Here is a 24866-nt window from a genome sequence, read left to right as displayed (position 1 = left end):
GTAGCTCAGTGTCCAGTGTTTCCTACTCAGCAGCCACCTGTAGCTTAGTGTCCAGTGTTTCCTGCTCAGCAGCCGCCTGTAGCTCAGTGTCCAGTGTTTCCTGCTCAGCAGCCGCCTGTAGCTTAGTGTCCAGTGTTTCCTGCTCAGCAGCCGCCTGTAGCTTAGTGTCCAGTGTTTCCTGCTCAGCAGCCGCCTGTAGCTCAGTGTCCAGTGTTTCCTGCTCAGCAGCCGCCTGTAGCTCAGTGTCCAGTGTTTATTGCTCAGCAGTCGCCTGTAGCCCAGTTAGCCGCCTGGCCGGTAGCCCAGTCACCAACTTCACCACCACTTTCATCTCAAGTTCAGTCACCCGTAGCTCAGTCTTCACCCCCGCTATCCATAGCTCAGTCGCTACCACAATCGGATTTTCTGCAAGCTTTGTTACAGTCTATAGCCCAGTCAGTAGCGCAGTTAGTAGAGGAATCATTAGCTTTGTCATCTGCTCAGTCAGCCACTCATCTTCACCTTCAGCCAGGGGTCCCAATTGCCTCTGGTCCTGCGTCTGCTCCAGCTGGAGGGCCCGAGGAGCCCGTCCAGCCTCATGTCTCGTCAGCTGGAGGGCCTGAGGAGCCCGTCCAGCCTCATGTCTCGTCAGCTGGAGGGCCCGAGGCGCCCGTCCAGCCTCATGTCTCGTCAGCTGGAGGGCCCGAGGCGCCCGTCCAGCCTCAAGTTTCGTCAGCTGGGGGTTCGGGAGAACCCAGCCAGCCTCAAGTATCGTCAGCTGGGGGGCCCGAGTCGCCCGTCCAGCCTCAAGTGTCGTCAGGAGGGCCCGAGTCACCCGTCCAGCCTCAAGTGTCGTCAGGAGGGCCCGAGTCGCCCGTCCAGCCTCAAGTGTCGTCGGCTGGAGGGCCCGAGTCGCCCGTCCAGCCTCAAGTGTCGTCAGGAGGGCCCGAGTCGCCCGTCCAGCCTCAAGTGTCGTCGGCTGGAGGGCCCGAGTCGCCCGTCCAGCCTCAAGTGTCGTCGGCTGGAGGGCCCGAGTCGCCCGTCCAGCCTCAAGTGTCGTCGGCTGGAGGGCCTGAGGAGTCCGTACAGTCTCAAGTTTCGTCAGCTGGGGGTTCGGGAGAACCCATCCAGCCTCAAGTTTCGTTAGCTGGGGGTTCAGGAGAACCCGGCCAGCGTCCTGCCTCGTCGGCTGGAGGGTTTGAGGAGCCCGTCCAGCCTCAAGTTTCATCTGCTGGGGGTTCGGGAGAACCCAGCCAGCCTCAAGTTTTGTCAGCTGGAGGGCCCGAGGAGCCCGTCCAGCCTCATGCCACGTCTGCTCTGGAGGGTCCGAGGAGCCCACCCAGCGCCACGCCTCGTGAGCTGAGGGTCCTGGAGGACCCAGGCAGCACATCCTCACGTCTGCTGACGGTCCGGGGAAGTCTGTTCAGTCGTCACCTGCTGAATCATCCCCCGCGACTTCTACATCATCATCTGCAGCATCCGCATCACCGCCTGCAGCATCACCGCCTGCAGCATCACCGCCGTCAGGTTCCGCAGGCGCCCCGCTGCCATCAGGTTCCGCCACTGTGTCTTCATCCACGCCCGGTCCAGCCTCTGTCTTCATCCACGCCCGGTCCGGCTTCAGCTTCGCCTTCGCCCGGTCCAGCTTCAGCGTCTGGTCCTGCCTCGTCTGGTCCTGCCTCGTCTGGTCCTGCGGTAGCAACACTGCCGTCAGAGCCACCTCGGCCTGTTCCACCTCGCCTTTGTTGGCCGCTTTCCAGGCCTCTACGTTGGCATCATGGCCGTCGAGGGCGGCCTCCTGAAAGAATTCGCCGCCACCGCTGGCTTCGCGGCCAACCTCCGGACCTGCTCAGTGGCCGCCACTGCCTTCCAAGTGGTCGGCCTCCTGATTGGTTTTGCCTGCGCCGCCGCCGTTGCCATGTGCACGGTCGGCCTCCAGAACTGTTTTCCCATTGCCACCGTTGCCGTGTGCACGGTCGGCCTCCAGAACTGTTTGCCCGTCACCGCCGTTGCCGTTCGCACGGTCGGCCTCCTGAACTTTTCATGGACTCATGTTAGGTCTAGTTTGGTTTGGTTTTGATCTGTTTTTTCATGTATTTCTGGACTTGTGCTCCTTATGTTTTTGTTTAACGAGAAACGTGGAACACAGGGAAGGTACAGTAACAGAAAATTAAAGACTGGAAAGTATAAATATAACAAAACATAAGAGTAAACTAAGAAAACCAGAACAATGATGGACACTAAACAACAGAATATAAATTAACCTTGAAAAGACATAAACACTGGGTCGAAGGCCCTGGACCACAGTGTTGGGGAGTAACGGCATACATGTACCAGCGTTACGTATTTAAGATACAAAATATGAGTAACTGTATTCCGTTACAGTTACCGATTAAAAAGGTGGTATTTAGAATACAGTTACTTTGTTGAAATAAATGGATTACACGGCGGTACTTTCCTGTTTCATATTGTGGCGGGTCAGGACTGTTTGGGTTTGTTTGACAGCTACGTTCTGTTGTTCCAGGCGGCAGCGTTACGGTTGCCATGGTTACAGGGTGACGCTCTCTCTCTGCATGTTTCCGGGGTGAGAGAGCGCCTGTTGTTGTTGTTGTGCTAAGCTAATAGGCAGAATGCTACAGGTAGCATCATGGGCAGTGTAGTCCGTGCTGCAGGGAGAATGGACTGCCATACTCGTTATGTGTCTGTGAGCGCGAGGAGGGAGTCTCAATCAGTCATCGAGCAAAAACGGGAGCTGGAAGCATGTAAATATAATAATAACCACTGCAGCCAAGAAGAGTGCCTGACGAGCCCAGTTGTAAGTAAGCTATTAAGACTCGACTGTACGCTGTGTTCGTGTTTTCCTCCGAAACAATAAGTTCCGTTGGAGCAGCCTTTCAACGCCTCTCTCTGTCTCTCGCAACTTTACATGAGAAATGTTTTTCTAACAACATTTGTTCAACCAAAGACACTTTCACACTCATTTCTCCTGCACTGAGCCATCACCCATCTGTGTTGGGTTTTTTTAGCCTTGCACCTTTTGACCTGTGAATACATCACATCCTGCTGCTGTCCTTAACAGTCTAAAATGGTAAACTCAACCTTACACAATATATTTAATAACTCCCAGTACGAACATACACATTTCTCCTATCTCACACTGATGTGCCAATTAATCAATGAAAAACCAGTGAAGTGATGGAAATTACATGATCTACTCATCTTTGACGTATATAGAGAAAAAGAAAACTGTTATTATGGTGTCCAGACATGATTGCTTTCATATTGTTTTGCTTTTAAATGGTAAATGTTATTCATGTAAATGTTGCCATATAAAAGTGTAATATAATGAATAGCATTCTTAAAATACATTTGCTTCAGCTACAGTGTGCTAGGAGTTGTCAGTGCTTTACTGACAACATCTGCAGATATGCAATAATCAATCGGTTGATAAAAGTAAACTATAACAAACATGGATCTGAAGTCAGGATGCTTTTGAAACAATACGTGATATTGTAAATGTATGAGTGCAGTTTATGAAATGTAGTAACTTTCTATAAAACCACATGTTGTATTTAATTTTCTGAAATAATAATAATAATATTCCCAAACAAGATCGTGAATACAAGCAACGGAAATGAGCTTTCTCTGAAGGCTGGCTGGCCTCTACTTTGGAGATATTGTGATGACTTCAGCCATGCGGGAGGGGCTCAGAGTAGAGCCGCTGTTCCTCCATAATTTGAGCATCTTATGTTACAACCTGACATCTGTAGGTTTAGCTTTGGTTTCCCAGTAATACAAAAACTGAAATACTGAAGCTGTAAACTTAAAAAATACATCTCAACACTTCCACTTGTTGTATGAAACGTTCAGTCAAAATGAAACAATCAACAGTTTCAAGCAAGCTGTAAAGAACAAATACTAATATTGAATAAGTAAAAAAAAAAAAGATGGACAATCAAACAAAATGAAGAAAAGTGACACAAAATTTGATATTGCATGGATGGAATGAATCTGGACTGGACATTAATCTGAGAGTCTCACCAAAACACAAAAAACATACAGATGATCCCAGTGATCCCTCCTACAGCAGCCCCCATGATAAAGGCTGATGTGTTCCTGCAGATATAAAAAGGTTAGTGACAAATGCACTTTGATAAATATCATGTTTGTCACTAAGTGTTCAGGCTTATATGAAGGTAACTTCAAATGTTCAAGTTGCTGTGCATGGTTTAATCTACTTACATCCAAACAAATGTCATGAAAGCAAACGCTTACCTATTAACGTAATGATTTCAATCATTACTTCATCATTACATGTCTTATTTAAAATTAAAGCATTATATTCAGTACAGTAGAAGATAAATCAGTCTACGCTTAAGGCATTGCTACCTCAACTAGCCTTCAACAAGCAATTTATCCTATTGTATTATGACCACCTTATTTCTACTTTCTCTTACTGTTTGCACTTCAGTTTTATGAGGGTGACATTAAGCTCTGACAGCCTGTTGAGAGTGCTTTTATTTCTGTAAATATGTAAGACTTCATTTATTCTCACCAAACTTTCTTCATTAAATTAAAACATGTTCATCACAATTCTGCAACAGAATTTAACATTAATTTAACATTATTAAATAATTGATTTTTATAGTGGTCATTATATCATAAAGAAGTCAGCACTGAGATACCCACTGACTAAATCACATGATACACTCATTTGTGTCTTTCCTCCTTATAACCTGCTGAAAGAGGAAGTGAGATATTAGTCTTAGAAGTCTAAACTTACATGCTCATCTGCAAAGTTTTTTTTAACTTTACTGCTTCAAAGTCTTAAAGCTTAACCTAGCGAATATATTTGAAATAAATTATATCAGCAGTAATCTATTACAAGCTGCTAAGGTTGCTATAAAAATCAGTATCCAAATACTAATCAATATTCATTTGCAGATACTCATTTGCAATAATATCAATACCACCAGTGCTGTCTTTGCCTCCTGCAGATGACACATGGCTTTATACACAACAGTCCAGACAGGCAGGAAAACAGATCCTCACCTCAGTATCAGCTCAATACATCACTTAACACCACTGGGGCCCCAGGACAGTCACAGCCCTAATGACTGACAGACCCACCTGACTCCACTCACTCCCTTTGCAACCTAATGGCAACAACATGCACACTCACACACACCAAGGTCAGACTCTTCACTGTGAGGTGTTATTTAATCTAATCATTATTAGATTAGATTTCCTTATTTGTCATATGAGTGTTACATCCTGTGAGTGATTAATTGTTTTGGTTATCGTAACGGGTAGAACCATTTGACAAACCACGGGTTTGTATTTATGGGAGGGGGTGTTACGGCCCTAACAGCGCCTCCTCCTGAAGTTGCCTGTGTGGGCGTGCCCTACAATCTCTTCTGCCTGAGGTGCCACCTTTCTCTTTTATACAGCTGCCTCACATCAGCAATTAAAGGTATTTAAGGGCAGAGAAAGGTGAGCTCTGGTGCCAGAGTGCAATATGAGTGGTTACAGCTGGTGAGCTGTGTGTCTGGTGTTTGTAGCTAGTGAGCTGTGTTAGTTTTGGGTGGTTGCAGCTAGTGAGCTGTATTTTGTGATTGCTTGCTCCTCCTCGGTGGAGAGGAGTGTGTTTGGTTACCAGTGTTGGGAAGGTTACTTTTAAAATGTATTCCACTACAGATTACAGATTACATGCCCCAAAATGTATTTTGTAACGTATTCTGAATACTTTGGATTACTTAATATATTTACCATGCTTTTTTACAACTACATGAATGTACTATTGCTGTGTGATTTATTACTCAAGGTTACTCGCCATACCAATTCCAACTAGATGTTTAAATCTTAATATAAAATGAGTAACAGTAGGGTGGACATTAGGTAAGGCTGCACTTTTTGCAGCGATCTCGTATAGAAAACTATTCCGCGCGTATATAAAACAGGTCCGTGGCTCCGAACCGTAGTAAAGGGACCTCAGGCTAATACGTCGGGTTCATGTCGGGCTCGTAGCGAAAAATAGCTTTACTTTGTTGTCTGGGTCAACTTTGCTAGCGAGAGACAGAGAGAGGCATTGAAAGGCTGCTCCAACGGAACTTATTGTTTCGGAGGAAAACACAAACACAGTGTACAGTAGAGTCTTACTTAGGCTTACTTACAACTGGGCTCGTCAGGCACTCTTCTTGGCTGTAATGGTTATTATTATATTTACATGCTTCCAGCTCCCATTTCTGATCGATGACAACTCGTACTTTTCCACTCGCCTTTTTCTCCCTCCTTCGCTCACAGACACATAACGGGTATGGCAGTCCATTCTCCCTGCAGCACGGACTACACTGCCCATCAGGCCACATTCTTTAGGGCGATGCCTGTAACACTCTGCTTATTGCCTTCATATTAAATCATTTTAAAAAATATTTCTTCACGTTATTGAGACACAGGCATTAGAGCCTCTTAATGTGTGTTTTGTTTGGGTTTCCACCGGCGTGGAATTACCAAAAATAGAGAGGGGACAGCCTAACATATGAAACAGGGAAAGACTGCTGTGTAATCCATTTATTTTAGCAAAGTAACTGTATTCTGAATATCACCTTTTTAAACGGTAACTGTAACGGAATACAGTTACTCATATTTTGTATTTTAAATACGTAATGGCGGTACATGTATTCCGTTACTCCCCAACACTGTTGGTTACTAATCTCTTTTTGACTTACTTTTCAGTTTACTGACCGACGCTTGAGTTTTGTTTTGTTTCTTTAAATGTTGATAGCGGCTTGCCCGTCTCTTTAAGTTGAGTTATTAATGGAAACTTTAATGAAACTCTTTAATTTAACCATTTTGCCTCTGTCTCCTTTTTCTAACCCGGACACATTTTGTTACTTCCCCCTCACCACCTGGACCCTTTTAGGGGAACGTAACAGTGAGTTAAACTTAAACACAATGATAACATTTAAATCAGTATTAAGGATAATTCACTTAATCAGCACAATCACATGTGAACTGTGGTTCTGTGTTTAACCATTAATACCCTTTCTTTTATTCAAAGTCATGTATAATGATGCTTTGGAGACACGGTCACACACAAATCTGTCAAGGCCGATGACAGATTAGCTGTCAAGACAGAGCCTACAAAAGTGCTACAATGTTTTCCATCCACTCCTCCTGGACTAACAGCCACCTTGCCTCTCTAACTGTCAGCTGACCGGATGGTCAGAACTCATGTTACCACCAAAAAAGCCAAAATCCCTGCACAAAGTTTGCAAGACATCCTCTGACCTTCATCTCTCAATGGAGGTTAAACACAGGATCTAATTCACTTGGATTTAGAATTTTCACAAGGAGCAGAGTCGTCTAAACCAACATGTTAATACTGTTAACCTGCAGCCTGCTTCAGAAATTATTCAATTATTTGTCTTTTAAATACTTATTCAACTGTGTTTTAAACACCAGCTCTGTTTTATAAATGTTGGAAGTCTACTAGAATAAAATCAGATTGATTGAAAAAACACACAAATTAGATCAATTGATTAATCTGATTTGTGTGTTTTTTGTTCCACAAGCAGTGACCAATGTATACACGCAAAATACTCCCATATGATTCCTGCCATAAATAGTTTGGGAGTATGTTGACTTTTATGAGAACAAAAACAATATTTTTCTTCTACCTCATTATAAATTTGGTTCTTTAAGCAAAAAAAAGAAGAAGTGTGAATTCTTAGATTTTTTAAAAAAAATTCCAGTTAAAGAAAGTTCAATAAAAATCACGTTAAGGCACTCCATCTTCCTGTGAGCAAATTTTTTATTCAGGGGTTTTACTGGTGAATTGACTAAAAGTTTAAAGACTAAACACTTTGTCAGGTCTGCGCTGGTAGACCGTGTGGAGTGGAGAGAGTGGATCCAAATGCAGACACTGGAGAAGAAACGCACATGTACATGGAATGTGAAGACCTGAAACATGAAACATGACAGAAGATAAACAGATGAATCAACAAGGGACAAAGGGAAACTCACATTATAAATACACAGTGTAGATCAGGGAAGTGGAGACAGCTAGGAAACACTTAAGGAACTAATTAGACATAACAGGAGAGGAGAAGCAACACTGAACACAATGAACACAGGATGAGAGACTGTCAAAAAATGAAACAAAACAGGAAGCACACGACCAACATGGAGATGAAGACTACGACACCCGAGCTTGACACTGTGACCAGGGCAGATACAGACATGGAGACTTAGGAGACAGAAAAGAAACATGGATCATGGAGACAAGTTTAACTTAACGAGAAACGTGGAACACAGGGAAGGTACAGTAACAGGAAATTAAAGACTGGAAAGTATAAATATAACAAAACATAAGAGTAAACTAAGAAAACCAGAACAATGATGGACACTAAACAACAGAATAAAAATTAACCTTGAAAAGACATAAACACTGGGTCGAAGGCCCTGGACCACAGTGTTGGGGAGTAACGGCATACATGTACCAGCGTTACGTATTTAAGATACAAAATATGAGTAACTGTATTCCGTTACAGTTACCATTTAAAAAGGTGGTATTCAGAATACAGTTACTTTGTTGAAATAAATGGATTACACAGCAGTCTTTTCCTGTTTCATATGTTAGGCTGTCCCCTCTCTATTTTTGGTAATTCCACGCCGGTGGAAACCCAAACAAAACACACATTAAGAGGCTCTAATGCCTGTGTCTCAATCTCGCGGCCCATGTCACCTGTACTTGCGGATGCCTAATGACATGAAGAAATATTTTTACAAATTATTATTCAAAATAATTAAATATGAAGGCAATAGGCAGAGTATTGCAAGCATCGCCCTAAAGAATGTGGCCTGATGGGCAGTGTAGTCCGTGCTGCAGGGAGAATGGACTGCCATACCCGTTATGTGTCTGTGAGCGCGAGGAGGGAGAAAAAGGAGAGTCGAAAAGTACGAGTTGTCATGTTACTCTCATTGAGTAATGTAACGGAATACGTTACAAAATACATTTTGGGGCATGTACTCTGTAATCTGTAGTGGAATACATTTTAAAAGTAACCTTCCCAACACTGCAGGACCATGACACTATTATCCTGATGCAAAATCCATTATGGATGGAATGTGTAGAGAGGGAACACATCCAGGTGTTTTCAACACAGTTGAGCAGCACTTAATCTCTGGCTGATGACATTTCAGGAGCCCACAAGGGAGCAGGATACACAGGCGTGCATATTGAGAAAAAGGCAGTGGGCTGGGAACCAGGTGTTGTCGGCGTTATCATGAGCTCTGACAACCAGGTGAGATGACAGCTGATGAGGTGAGCTGGCTGTTAGACCAGGAGTAACAGACATCTCCAAAAACATGAAAGCACTATTGAAAATGGGCTCTATTGTAACAAATTGATCAGAAATTTTAAGCATACACACTACAATCTCAGCAACAACAAAAAAATATTAGCGTATTTGTTGACACGAAAACTGAGTATAAACTTGGGGCTCCTCTTCCACCATTAACACTTTTGATTTGAAAAATGTTCTGGGACACCCTACTGCCCAAAGTCCACTCCTCCAGCACTTCATATCTGTTTGACTGGAAATAACTAAAAAATTATTTTAATGTGTCACTAATGAATTTAAATTGGAAATAATAATTTAAAAAAAAATAATTGATGAAGTATTTACTTATTTCATTAAGTAATATTTTCTCCTTTTTTTCATTTTCATCCATTCTTGACAGTTTATTGCATTTATTTAATACATTTGGCGCCCTCCATACTTAATATCCAGTCTTTACATATTTACAGTCGACCTGGCATTAATCTGGGTCTATTCATTTATTACAGATCATTGGTTGTTTTTAATTCAAATTAAAACTTGGCCTTTGCAAGCACAGTTGTATTTATTTTAACACAAGTGATTAACATCTGTGAATTTTCAAAATGCTGACATGTAAAAACTATGATAACACAACAGTATTCAAGTTTTTCTGAATGAAACTAAAACAGTAAAACTCAAAATCTAAAAACTGGTAAATAAGATCTCTACATGTCAGTGCAGTAAAAGAAAAATAACAAAATAAAAGTTTGAGTAAAATGAGACCATCTTTAGAACAGTTACAATAATGCAGTTAACAACGCCCATGAACGTCTTATCGTACATGTGATGTGTATTTAAAAAAGATCATTTATGTGTCTGCTAAAAAAGACAGTGAAGTGAATTACACAGTCTTCTCATATTTGATATATTCAGAACAAAAAGAAAATAGTCCTCCGTTTTCTTTGTCATATTTTGGTTTCATGATGTGCCAAATGTTTCCAGTTGATTGGAGGTTTGAAATGCAAAAAGGATGTTCAGTTTGAAAATCGCAGCATTTCTGGATGGTGTTCATATGCGGTGTCTTCTTTGCATAACAGATTTTAAGCTGCATTTGTGGATGGCACAGTGAACAGTTTACAGTGACTTCTGGAAAAATTCCTGACACAAGCAGTGATTTCTATGACATTTTAAATGCAGAATCATCTGATGGCTGAATCATCACAGAAACCTAAAAATGATTTTCAGTTTCATATCCTGTATGAAGCGATTTATCCAGATAATCTGGATATTTATATTCTATACTGGATATTATGTAAAATTCAAAATTGTCTCAATTTTATGTTGAACTGTTTTAACAACCTGAACATGAATATCCTGAACAAGCTATTCAGGGTTCCTGTCATGAACTGAAAGAGAACATTTCTCTGTGACATTTGTTCAACCACAGACGCTTCCACACACTCATTTCTTCTGCACTTGAGCGTAGATACACTCTGGCCCATCACATGTCTGTGTTAAGCTGTTTGGAGTCTTGCACACTTTGACCTGTGAAAACACCAAATCCTGCTGCTGTGTGCTCTCCTGCACTGGGTCTAAAGAAGGTCTCTGCTTGGAGAAGTCAATCTCTCCATAATGGACGTCTTCATTTTCTGCAGTTCTGGCTGCTTCTTGAAGAGACAGACTCTGTGAAATCAAATACACCAAACTTGAAATGTAATGAAGAAATGTTTCTTGAAAAATTGCTGATGATATAATGAGACGACACTAAGAAACAAATATGCTTTTGAAAACAGCCACAGCAAGCCTTTGTCTTTTTTTAAGTGCAGTTCCTATAACTACAATCATATTACCAACAAAAAGTTAGTTTTCCTACCCATGTCTGATGTGAAGGTCGACGTGCTGATTTTAGTTGCCTATAAAAAATATAGACGGTCTCTTAAGTTTTCAGAAGTAATAATAAGAAAAAATCTCCAAAGCAATCTGCCTGAAACATTTTCTACAATTTTTTTTATGTTGATTTGACAAGTGTGGAATTAACTACATAACTAAGACACTCACAGGGGAAAAACTATAATTTTTCAGAAACTCAGGAAGAATGAATTAACATAACATCTTGTCATGTCACAGCTGTGTGGAAGCACGAACACGGACCCAAGTGCAGGACTTCAGAGAATAAAGTGAACTGAACGACAGCTTTATTGCTGGAATTCATATACCTGAGAACAAAATACAAAACTATAATGCAGCATGGCTAGGACCAGGAACTAAAACTAGAAACTAGACGAGGGAACTTGAACACAAAGCACGCAACATGTAAAAATAGTCGACGAAGATGTAACAAAGAACAGAGGCTGAAGAATCTGAAAATATCTACACAATCAAGGCAGAGAGGACACATCTGGGGAACACACGAAATTAAGAAAACTGAGAAGAAATTAAATATTTTCACATTAATGTGAGTCTTACCAAAACACAAAAACCATACAGATGAATATGATGATCCCGCTGATCCCACCTACAGCAGCCCACCATGATGAAGGCTGTTCTGTTACTACAGATATAACAAAGTTACAAGTGACAAAAACATTTTATTAAATATCATGTTTATCACTGTGTTGAGGCTTATTTAAAGTCACTTATTAGGTTCAAGGTGCTGTATCTGTTTTAATCTACTTACCCTTAATCAAAGTTGTCTCTCATTAGCAAAGTAAGAGCTTTCCTGATAAGTTCATGAGTTGTCAAGTTCTACTTTCCTGACTTATTGATAGAGCACTGTATAATGATGGTAAACGATAAAGTAGTGTACGCTTTCTGGCATTGCTAACTTATGAATCCCTAACATATGAACAAGCAGTGTCCTTGGTTTCGCTATCAGATCAATTTCTGATTTCAAAAAAATAAAAATGCAGAAGACCAGACTTCAACAAATAATCAGCAATAATTATTTGCTGGTTATTTGTTAAAAGCTACTTCCCATTAAAGTAGAATGGGAGGGAGAGCCTTCAGTGTTCAGCCCCCTCTTTTGTGGAACCAGCTTCCAGTCTGGATTTGGGAGACAGATACTATCTCTACTTTTAAGATTAGGCTTAAAACTTTCCTGTTTGCTAAAGCATATAGTTAGGGCTGGAACAGGTGACCCTGAATCCTCCCTTAGTTATGCTGCAATAGACGTAGGCTGCCGGGGAACTCCCATGATGCACTGAGTTTTTCCTTTCCAGTCACCTTTCTCACTCACTATCTGTTAATAGACCTCTCTGTATTGAATCGTACTTGTTATTAATCTCTGTCTCTCTTCCACAGCATGTTTTTATCCTGTTTTCCTTCTCTCACCCCAACCGGTCACAGCAGATGGCCCCGCCCTTCCCTGATCCTGGTTCTGTCTGAGGTTTCTTCCTGTTAAAAGGCAGTTTTTCCTTCCCACTGTTGCCAAAGTGCTTGCTCATAGGGGGGTCATATGATTGTTGGGTTTTTCTCTGTATCTATTATTGTACGATCTACTGTACAATATAAAGCGCCTTGAGGCGACTGTTGTTGTGATTTGGAGCTATATAAATAAAATAAAATTGAATTGAATTAATGTATTATAAGCACTTTATTTCTACTTTCTCTGTTTGCACTTGAATTTTATGAGGATTCCATAAAGCTCTTACATCCTGTTTGCAATGCTCTTATTTCTGTGAATATGTTTATTTTCACCAAACTTTTTTTGTTAAATCAAAACTTGTTAATCATAATTCTGCATACATTTATTATTAAACATTATTAAATAATTGATTATTGTCATGCTGTCTGCGTTTACCTGTTAGATTCATCTTTGCTGATGTCTGATTACCCAGATCATTAGTGGCCACACAGTAATAAACTCCTCCATCTGTTACATTGAAGCTGTAAATCTCTCCTTCAGATACTTTCACAGCTCCATCTCTGCTCTTCTTGAACCAGGTGAAGCTGCTGACTGGAGGTTTGGCTCTGCTGGAGCAGGTCAGCTTCACCCAGCTGCCTGCTGACACCAAACCTGATGGACTGATGGATGCTGAGGTGTTTTTAGGAGCACCTGGAGAAAAAAAAAAAAAGAAAGACATATGCCATAAATCATGTTGTTCTATATGATTCAGTTCAACAACAAACTCTGATTGTCTTACATGAAACACTGAGAGTCTCTTCTGTCTCTGCTGTCTTGGTGTCTTTTCCTTGGTTCACAGGATATCTGGCAGAGCAGCTGATCTTCTTTCCATCATGTGTGTCTGACAGAGTGATGGTCTGCTGGATTTTAGTTGTAAAGCTTCCATCTGTGTTTTTCTCTATTTTGTTGTGAGAGTCTTGTTGGAGATTCCAGGTGAGTTGAGGAGGGGAGTGTGGACAGGGAGTGAGAGCTGAGCAGGTTATAGTGACAGACTCCTTCTCCTTCAGATCACCTGAGATTGTAATATTGGGCCTCCAAGGAGAATCTGTGGTTTCGAAGATGTTGCAAATACATACAAATAAATACAGTGTATAATACACTATATCTGCCTAATGTAGAATCATTTGTTCTGTTAACAATTTTTTTAAACTCTGCACTTAACACACACCAATCCAGTATACTGCATAGCAATGCATACTTCTCTTTGCACTGTTATTATGAACCAATCTGTTGTCACATGTTTGGTGTTGCAGTGTTTTTGTTCTGATTTTGAAATATTTTATATGATAGTTATTATTATTTTTATTTTACTTTATTGGATTGATTTTGATTTCAAATAAGTTTTCACCTCGTTGTGATATTAATTTTGTCATCATTTCATGTCTTACAAATAATAAGTTTAATCATTAACATGCATGGACATAATAGGAGTGAAGCCTGCCAGGAGTAAATATGTGAAGGGAATGGACAGTTTAAGGCAAATTGGCAGAAGTAAAAATCTTAAAATCATTGTTGAATGACAGTGATCTTCATGCCCTCAGGTCAAACTGCACTGAACACAGACAGTTCTGTCAAAAGAATCACTGCATGAGCTCAGGAACACTTCTGAAAGCCATCAGTAGAGCTGGATGCAGAAATGGAAGTTAAAAGTCCATTCATGCTCTGAACACATTTAACATGAAGTGAGACGGAGAATAAAACTGGCTTTAAACTAGACTGTGTTCTGTACAAACCTGTCACACACTGAAACTGTTTTCAAATGTTATGAAACAATAAAAACTATGATAACATGGTAAAATGATAAAATAAAAATGATACTGACTGCCTTGGAAAGACTTCTGTACAGTTAAGATATGAAATGCAAATCAGGAAAATCACTGTGACTGTATTGAAAATTTTAGGCTGAAAAAAGGATATTTTAGAATACAGAAAACTATTTCAGTGTGGTTTATTGTCATTTTGTTATTAAACATTAATTTATTTTAAAAATAACTCACCTCTGACTGTTATTTGAAGAGGATCACAAGCTGTCACCTTGAATGGTTCTCTCTCTACTCTTAAGAAGTATGTGTCTGTGTATGTGGTGGTTAAATTAGAAAACAGAGTGGTGCAGTCTCTCTGACTCAGGTTCCCAGTAATACTCATTGGATAGATGCTAACTGCTCCACTACTGTTGAAGATCACATTGTTTTTGATTTTGGTAATATCAGAATCATTTTTAATCCACACTCCAAAGGTTTCACTTGTGCTGATAAATTTCTGTTCTTCTTTGGGTCTGGAACATCCAAGTGACTTCTTCGATCTCGCGAGACTGAAGAAGTCACTTGGATGAGTGACAAAACGTTTCTCCCACAAAACACTACGTCCAGATGAACAGAATCAACTTTTGGAGATTTACTTTACTGGATGATTGAGAATGCATCAAGACGAAGGTGGGTGAATATTTATACTTACTACTGAATGGTCAGATAATGGACAAGAACTTATTGAGAACTCTTCCATCCTATCCAGCACCGTCCTGGATGACAGGAGCAAATCTATTCTTGAGAAACTGTGATGGGGGCAAGAAAAAATAGTGAAATCCCTATCTGTAGGGTGAGCTACTCGCCAGGAGTCAATAAGTTCTAGATCACAACAAAACTCTTTCAGTCTAAGGCTTTTTGGCGATAAGTCACCCCCCTGGTGGAGATTTACTAACCCTAGGATCAGGAACACAATTAAAATCACCTCCCAAAGCCAAATATGGAGAGGCTATGACTGAAACATCGGTTAAAAGACTGGGGAAAAGGAGACATCTTCTGAATTTGGACCATAAATGCAGCCTATGGCAATAGATTCTCTATCATTCATTATCTTCATTATCTTTTATAATTTTTTCTATGGTTAGAGGCAGGTTGCGATGAATAAGGATAGCTACTCCTCTACTTTTTGTATTATAGGATGAGTAAAAAACTTAGCCAATCCAACTTCTCTTTAGTTTTGAGTGTTCCAAATCATTTAAATGAGTTTCTGAAAGTAAAGCAATTTGTGTTCTTCTGTCCTTTTTCAAGAAAGAAAGAATATTTTGCCTTTTAACAACATTATTCAGCCCTTTAACATTTAAAGCTATGTTCTGTTGTTCCAGGCGGTTGCCATGGTTACAGGTGACGCTCTCTCTCTCTGCGACTGTGTGTTTCTGGTATTGATAGTTCTGGTTTTGATAAGAACCAGAACTATCAATGGTGGGGACCTGGCTGGAGGCGGTGCGACGCCCAGACTGGACGGGGGTGTCGGGACAGGGGCCCGAAGTGAGGGCCTACTATTCCCAGTACAACAACCTGGAGACCCACGACGGCCTCCTATACAGGAGATGGCGGACCCCCGGCCAGGGCAAAGATCTCCTGCAGCATATAAAAGAGTTTTCCTTCTCTCACCCCAACCGGTCGCAGCAGATGGCCGGCCCTCTCTGAGCCTGGTTCTGCCGGAGGTTTCTTCATATTAAAAGGGAGTTTTTCCTTCCCATTGTCGCCAAAGTCCTTCCTCATATGGGGGGTCATATGGTTGTCTGGTTTTTCTCTGTATGTATTATTTGTAGGGTCTACCTTACAATGTAAAGTGCCTTGTAACGACTGTTGTTGTGATTTTGCCCTATATATATGCACTTGGTATATATGCACTGGTGCTATGACCTCCCTCAAGATAGTTGAGAGCTACTTAGGTGAGGACAGCACTGAATCACTGACCTCAGATCCTGCAGTGACCTTCTGGTCAAAAATTATGCTTCCACAGCCAGCCCTGGCTGATGTGGCAATGAAATATCTAACTTAACTGAGAGTATGTTGGCAGAAGATATCGTATATGGTATGGTTAATAGGTTATGGTTAATAAAAAACATAAAAAATAAAAAATAAAAAAAAAACATAAAAAACCCTTTGTGTCTGAGGTTTGGAATTCTCTGCATTAGAAAGAAGTTCTTTCAGAAGAAAAAAAGTTCTTTGAAGTATTGTTTGTTTTTATTCTGTCTGTTCAGCATCCTCCAACAAGGACGGGTGGTGGTGGGGTTCATAATGTTCACAATGGTATTTTATTATTTGTTGGTTTAACCATGAATGGGGTAATGGCTGTTATGTTATTATTATTATTATTTTTTTTTTTTTTTTGTCGTTCCTTGTTACATTTTCATTGCTGGATTTATGGAAAAATGTCAACCAATATTGCATATCCATAATTATTATAATGGATATAATTAAAGAATACTTACACAACAACGTAAATTAGAAGTGTAACACAAAAAAATTATTTTTACGCCTATTTTGAATTTTACTCAAATACAGATAGAAATACTTTTCCCCCCTCAACAAAAACAAATACCAAAATAAATACTGGCTGCTTTGCACTACTCTACTGTCAAGAATATTCCCCTTAAATCTCTCTTCCACATGCTCTCCCAATGCTACATCGGTCCCTATGAAATCTAGAAAATGAAATCTAGTCCACTGTAGGATGGAGAACTAGGATTGTTAGAAAGCCCACTGTTTACACGTTATTTGCTTGGTTGAAGTGTTGTGGTTTGTTTATAGATAGTGTTTGTGGAAATTGATATGTCTGTATTGATATGTCCTACGTCATTGAACTCACCATATCTATGCTTACGCTCCTTGAATGCGCCACTCTGTGCCGTGTGCTGCTAGTCTGCCTTTGTAGCTGCTAATAGCCAGCATTTTTCCTTGTGTCCTCTCACCAGCATCTCGTGGGTTTTGGTTTATTGCTGTGTGTGAATACCAGAAGACCACAGCTGAATAAATCTCCTAAACTTGGAAGCTGCCTCCGTGTTCTTTAACGGGAACACACCCACCATACCTTGCCGCCCTAAATCAGCTAAACTCCTGGAGACAACATTCTCTCCATTTTAAGGATGAAGAGCAATTTTCGCACATCAATTCTACAAAGTACCTGAGGAAGAACCAAAATAAAGTCCAGTTTTGTCGTGAGTCTTATTGCAGAGGTATCTTTGAAGTGCTGAAAGGTTACTCTTGGTTTAAAGACTTGAAACTGGACACACACACATACACCATTATTCAACATCAGTGGTAACACACACTTATTTCAGTAGCAAGACATCTTTGTAGAAAACAGTAAAAAGTGTGAAAATTTGCTGCATGCTTTGAATGGTAAAAGCTCCTCCTGGTGGATGAATATAAAAACTAAAAATTAAAACCAAGTACAGTATACCAAAATAAAATCTTACAAGAGGATATTTGTTGTCATTAAGATCAGTGTGTCAGTTTGTGTGAACTGAAACAGCTCCACACATAACTAGGTTTACGATCAGCCATTGTCAACTGAGTGAGTGAGCACACAAGAGCCATGACGCATTCATGCAGGCAAATTTAGTATATCATTATAACAGGCAAAAGAAGAAGTACTTCCTAACAATCACTTAGATAATCTAAATAATATAGTTACTTTCTACTGTGTTCCTATTGATGATAAACTACAAATTTACCCCAAAACACTAAAATATTGAAGATTCTGTGAAATAAAATAGACCAAACTTAAATTATAATGAAGAGCTGGAGGAATACCCTTATCCACTTCACTATAAAAGTGGATACTACTGATACTATAAAAATAACATGCTTTTACTGAAGACTAACCAAAAACTTCAGTGTTCATGTTTCTTAACTCACTTTCCCGGACTAATCAGTTAAATCAACATTCCACTGACCAATCACATTATAATGCAGGGACAAAACCAAGATAGGGATATCAGGTATACCAAAAAACGGCTGTTGTATTCCTCTGTTTGTTAAGCATTTTAAATTACAATAATGAAGATGCTGGCTCTTTTGTTTTTTTAGTTTTCTTTCTAAGTTAAGTTAAGATTGTAATTGTATCTTTATACAACTGAACATACGGCAAAGCCAAGAAATACTTCCCAATATTACCTAAGGTGTTGACATTAAGTTGTAGCCCTCTAGCAGTTACTACAGAGATTAAAACTCACCAGCAGGTGGTGCTATTTTTTTTCTCAGGTCATAGTTGCAGTAACTAGTTAGGACTTGGCAGAGCCAGAATCAGAAAGTAAATCTCATATGTGCCATCATAGTTGAAGAGTCTCTTTGAATCCAACTCTATCCTTATGTGTCGTTTCATAGAAAGCACTGGCCTTGAGTGTTTTATGTTATGAGAAAGAGAGAACAAAACGAAAACAACATGTGGCCTGGAGTGAGCCAGCCAGAGAGACACAGGGACCATGACTGAGAGTTTATTTAAAAAAAACAGTTAAAATTTATATACTTCTTTTACATTGTTTGTGTTTATAGTGTGTTACCATTTTTTAGATGGCAAAATATGTAAATGAGTATCTGAAAAGGATATATTTGCTGATTTCTTTCAGCAGTCTGTTTGCAGTTTGAAGGGAACTTTAGAGACGGAGACAACACAACTGACACTTGTCGAAAGGCTATCTGTCTACTTAGCTGTGCTTGAAACAGTAAGAACAGAACAGTTACAACAAACCTTGCTAACTAGTTTTGTCATGTCAACAAGAGAGGAATATAGATACCCACTGACTATCACACTGCATAATGAAGTCAATTTTGTCCTTCCTGTTTATATCCTGTAAAAGAGGAAGTCAGTCAGTACTGTTTCTTTGTTTGTTATTTAAATTAATAAGTGTGCTTCATCTTCATTTTAGCAGAATTTAAAACATGTAATATGTTCCAATAGAAAATTGCACACAGATAGGAAACACACAACAAAAATATTGCACAGGAAGTAACTGCTAGTGTGGCATCACTTTAATGCCTCATTTAAAAGAGGCAGGTACTAAAAGAGTTTAGAGACATTTTTGCCCTGAAAGAAAGTGATATTAGCTTGACACACTTGGTAGAGCACGTCATTGAGACCGGGGATGCCCAGCCTATTAAAGTGCACCCCTGCCGCCTGCCCCTGGCTCATTAGGAGGCTGCTGACAGAGAGTTGTGTGAAATGATGAAGGCAGGCATCATAGAGCCATCTGACAGCCCATGGGCCTCCGCTGTGGTGATGGTGCCTAAGAAAAACAGCCCAAGGATGCATTTCTGCGTGGACTTCAGACCACTCAACAAAGTGACAAAAAAGGACTCTTACCCCCTTCCCAGGATTGATGAGTCTCTCGATTTAGTAGTCGGATCCTACTGGTTCTCCACCCTGGACCTGCAAAGTGGCTACTGGCAGGTGCCACTCTCCCCTGAGTCCAGACAGGGGACTATAGCAGTTCAAAGTCCTGAGCTTTGGTCTTTGCAACGCTCCTGCTACCTTCGAGAGGCTTATGGATAGGGTGCTGGCTGGTGTCCCACAGCAACGGTGTCTGGTCTACCTGGATGACCTTCTAGTACGCGGGAGCTCCTTTGATGCTACCCTGGATGCCCTGAGACAAGTGTTGGAGAGAATGGCAGCAAGCCAAGTGCAAGACAAGTGCCACTTCATGAGGAGGGAGGTGGAGTTTCTGGGCCACAAACTGGGTCATGAGGGCATCGGCACTTTGGAGGAAAAAATCCACACCATTATTGACTGGCCCACCCCAGCAGACCAGAAAAAGCTCAAAAGCTTCCTCGGACTGGCGTCTTATTACAGGAGGTTTGTGAAGGGCTTTTCCTCTATAGCTGCACCCCTCTTTCGCCTGCTGCAGAAGGACCGTGACTTCATCTGGACTCAGGACTGTCAGCGGGCATTCAACACCCTCCGCAGATCGCTGACAGAGTCCCCAGTCCTCGCCCCCCCTGACCCCACCCTGCCTTTTGTCCTGGACACTGACACAAGTAATGTGGGGCTGGGAGCTATGTTGTCGCAGGTCGGGCCGGATGGTGAGAAGGTGGTAGCGTACTTCAGCCGGGTCCTGAATAAGAGTGAGCGGCGCTACTTTTTCTTTTGCTTTTAAATTTTTGGTCTTCTTTGGGTCTGAAGCTACATGGGATTAACAAACAATCCTGCTTCATCAGGACAATCAGCCAAAGCAGCTGTAAATACAGTGTCATGAGTAGTAAACTGTTGACTTTATCTTCACCAGCCTTTCAGAATTTATTTGTTAGAAAAGTTTCGATTGTAAAATGACTCCATGTCTGTGAATGACTGAACAAACAGCTCACCTGGAACAAAGAGGACAATCAGCAACATGCCGACTGTCACCATGTTCACACACAGGAACTTATTGAAACCCTGAATTACAAACACACATCAGATATTTAATCACTTAATTTTTCAGATTTTGAAGAGATTATTCGTTATTCTTTAAAACAAATCCAAACTTCCTCTGTGCAATACAAGCTGTCATTTTTTCATAAGGAACAGTCAGGCCTGCAGAGAGGATCTTCCCTCCATCCAGGACCTGTACAAGTCCAGGATAAAGAAACAGGTGGAAAACATCACTGCAGACGCCTCACATCCCAGAAATAACTGTTCAAACTGCAGCCTTCAGGCAGGCGCTACAGACCACTGTTTACAAAAACCACAGAGACAGTTTCCTCCCCCAGGCTGTCACTCTGATGAACACTGGGAAATGACCCACTTTTATATCACTCAGGTCAAATCACATATGCATATTACACCACTCAGTTTGGCACCAATACTCTGTATAGTTTCTTAAGACTTTGTGTAACTTGCACTTGTTCCTTGTTTGTGTGCACAAACTTGGCCAAATAAAGATGAGTCTGATTCTGAATCTAATACTAATGTTAGGAAAACAGCTGAAACTGTAACAGAGTGGAAACTGACAGGACTGTCCAAGCATCCTGCTGCAGCAGTCTTACATAAGTGTAGGGTTAGATCAGTGTTCATGGATAAAATGCTTGACCTTAGAGTGAAGCAGGTCCTATTTAAAAAGTTCAGTCCTGTTGAGGAGCGGCAGTAATTTGTCCACAAAGGAAATGTCTCCATTCCTACAACACCATCTCTACACTCAAAGCAAAACTGTTGAACATCATTGCAGTGAATTTAGTGATATTTTCAGGTGGAGTTTGTCCTCCTGCAGAAACTTCAGTTGATGTGTTGTGATGTGACTCTGCTCATCTGACAGCTTTCTGTCTCTGGATTGTTGGAGCGTTTTGATCTGAAGCAGCTGAAGGAAAAATTCAGAAAAAAAAATAAGAAAGAATGAATTATTTTATTTTACAACAGATGAGTTTGTTTGTGGTTTCACATGAGTGTATCACAGAAACATTTGTCTCACCAAACAAAAACCATCAGTGTGCTCACGAGCATTATGATTCCCACAGTCTTCACTATAGTATAAACACCAACCAGGTTTCCACCTTTAATACAACAAGACTTTAGAGTGATTAACACAGTATGTCACAGAATGAACATTTGACAGTAGATAAAACCATTTAAGGTGAAACAAAATCCAAGAAAAACCTAACTTTAATACATAAGACCTGAACAACCACACAATCTTTGAACTTCATAGCACAAATTTAGTCTCACATAAAACACACTTCTGTTTCTGCTTTCTTCTGAGATTTATCACAAAAAATAGAACAATCGAAAAAAATGTTTTATCACTTCAATTGTTGGATCCAATCAAAAACATTTGGAACAGACAAAAAAAGAATGAAACAAAAGAAAATCTGCTGAGTAATTTTACCTTCATTGTAAGTTACAGTCACATGAATCTCTGCTGATGTCTGATTACCCAGATCATTAGTGGCCACACAGTAATAAACTCCTCCATCTGTTACATTGAAGCTGTAAATCTCTCCTTCAGATACTTTCACAGCTCCATCTCTGCTCTTCTTGAACCAGGTGAAGCTGCTGACTGGAGGTTTGGCTCTGCTGGAGCAGGTCAGCTTCACCCAGCTGCCTGCTGACACCAAACCTGATGGACTGATGGATGCTGAGGTGTCTTTAGGAGTGTCTGAAAAAACAAATTATATCCAATAAATAATGATTAGTTGGCAGGATTTAAAACAAACTCTGATTGTCTTACATGAAACACTGAGAGTCTCTTCTGTCTCTGCTGTCTTGGTGTCTTTTCCTTGGTTCACAGGATATCTGGCAGAGCAGCTGATCTTCTTTCCATCATGTGTGTCTGACAGAGTGATGTTCTGCTGGATTTTAGTTGTAAAGCTTCCATCTGTGTTTTCCTCTATTTTGTTGAGAGAGTCTTGTTGGAGATTCCAGGTGAGTTGAGGAGGGGAGTGTGGACAGGGAGTGAGAGCTGAGCAGGTTATAGTGACAGACTCCTCCTTCAGATCACCTGGCATTGTAATATTGGGCCTCCAAGGAGAATCTGTGTTTTTTACATCAAACACAGTTTGTATCCAAATAAATGAAGTCAATATTTGGATTTTAATAACAATAATTTATGCTGATTATCAAATGACTTCAGTATCCCAGTATTCACCGAGACTACAGTGTAGTTCATTAAGGCTCCTAAATGAACACACAGAGGTAGTTTTGCCTAATTTAGCAGGTTTGATGTCTGTGAACATATTTTACCAACTCAACTTCATCACAAAAATACAGCTACAGTTGTGGATATATTTGTGCACTCTCTGGTGTTTAGTTATGTGACGTATTTTCATTTGTATATTCCTAGTTTGTGTGAGCGTTTGAATGCAGGTTTTGATTTCTGTCTTATTCTCTTATGTTGTTAGTCTTTATTGGTATGATTTTAGGTTCATGATTATTAATTATAACCCCATCGTTATGGTAGTGAGTAGAATTGTCATCCAGGACTTTTTTTTCATGTTTTGATGTTTTATTCTTTTAGTCTTAGCTTTCTGTGTCTGTTCCTCCCTCTCTCTCTTCTCTCTGTTTGTGTCTGTTCCATGTCTTAGTCAGGTATCATTCTTCTTGTCTCTGTGTTTTTAATTTGTCTCCTGTTTTAGTTTGAAGGTTGGTTTTCTATCATGTCTTCTATTGGTTTAACTTTCTGTTCCATGATTGATGTTTCCAGTTCATTTTACCTCTTTATTCTTTGAAACTGCAGACTGGAGTGTGCTTTGTGGCGAGAACATTAACATTTGATGGACTGAATACTGCTTTGTAAACAATGAGCTTTGGATCAGTAGTAACCTGGAAGAACTGATTAACAAAAACAATAAAGCCTTTAGGTATGGTGACAGGAAAGAGCTGAGAAATGCCTTCAGCGATTGTAGCCTTCTCCCCTCTGCTTGGCGAGAAGGAGGAGTACAGAGCATTAATGGATAAAACTATTAAAAAATAACTCACCTCTGACTGTTATTTGAAGAGGATCACAAGCAGCTGTTGCCTTGAATGTTTCACTCTCTGCTCTGAAGAAGTATGTGTCTGTGTATGTGGTGGTTAAATTAGAAAACAGAGTGGTGCAGTCTCTCTGACTCAGGTTCCCAGTAATACTCATTGGATAGATGCTAACTGCTCCACTACTGTTGAAGATCACATTGTTTGGATAAATGCCAAATTTAGAATCATTTTTAATCCACACTCCAAAGGTTTTTCTTGTGCTGATAAATGTCTGTCCTTCTTTGGGTCTGAAGCTACATGGGATTAGCAAACAAGATCCACTCAGTGCTTCCAGCTTCTTTGGTGCAGTTATGAAGAGGTCTGGTCCTTCAGGATAATCAGCCAAAGCAGCTGTAAAATACAGTGTCGTGATTCTTAAACTGTTGACTTTATCTTCACTGGCCTTTCAGATTTTGTTTGTAAAGTTCAGATTGTAAAATGACTCCATGTCTGTGAATGAGTGAACAAACAGCTCACCTGGAACAAAGAGGACAATCAGCAACATGCCGACAGTTGTCGGCATGTCACCATGTTGTTTGAAGAGATTATTCATTAGTCTTTAAAACAATAAAAAACAATACGTCACATAACTAAAACAATAAAACATAATCCAAACTTCCTCTGTGCAATACGAGCTGTCATTCTTTCATAAGGAAACATTATTGTTGTAATAATACAACAGAGTTTGTTTTTGTGAGTAAAACTAAATCACCAAGAAAGAAAATGACATAAATGTATCTTTCAGTGCACTAAAAGAAGAATCACAAAATAAAAGCTTTAGTTTCATTAAATAAAAGCATCAAATGTTTCCTTACCAAACAAGTCCCAGTTTATTCTCACAGTTTTAGAGTGAAATGAAGGAAAATTACAAAAAACCATGTAAACTAGTGGTCAGCATATCAGAAGAAGGAAGCACTAAAATACCCACTGACTAA

At 40.3% G+C, this 24866-nt stretch overlaps 1 protein-coding gene across 1 annotated transcript; it reads right to left on the bottom strand.

The window, feature by feature from the left end:
• Nucleotides 1–1402: 1402 nt before the first annotated feature.
• On the bottom strand, nt 1403–24454 carry LOC134634161 (B-cell receptor CD22-like). The gene is made up of 7 exons (XM_063483222.2): nt 24409–24454; nt 23899–24282; nt 22652–22954; nt 22310–22579; nt 13445–13750; nt 13102–13356; nt 1403–1824 (listed from the first exon to the last, which is right to left on the bottom strand). Exons 1-7 carry the CDS (start codon nt 24452–24454, stop codon nt 1403–1405), a joined length of 1986 nt encoding a protein of 661 aa, XP_063339292.2.
• Between the last annotated feature and the right edge of the window lie 412 nt (nt 24455–24866).

This window comes from Pelmatolapia mariae, linkage group LG9, assembly GCF_036321145.2.
Source record: "Pelmatolapia mariae isolate MD_Pm_ZW linkage group LG9, Pm_UMD_F_2, whole genome shotgun sequence".
Lineage (NCBI taxonomy): Eukaryota > Metazoa > Chordata > Actinopteri > Cichliformes > Cichlidae > Pelmatolapia > Pelmatolapia mariae.
Note: the sequence above shows the minus strand (reverse complement) of the source record. Positions and strands in the feature narration are given on the sequence as shown.

Excerpts from the sequence above, each read along its gene's own strand:
- LOC134634161 (XM_063483222.2), bottom strand. The coding sequence starts at position 24,454 with ATGCCGACAACTGTCGGCATGTTGCTGATTGTCCTCTTTGTTCCAG. Across the intron at positions 24,283-24,408 it reads GATTGTCCTCTTTGTTCCAG|CTGCTTTGGCTGATTATCCT; the intron begins GTGAGCTGTTTG and ends TGTATTTTACAG. Across the intron at positions 22,580-22,651 it reads AGAGACTCTCAGTGTTTCAT|ACACTCCTAAAGACACCTCA; the intron begins GTAAGACAATCA and ends TTGTTTTTTCAG.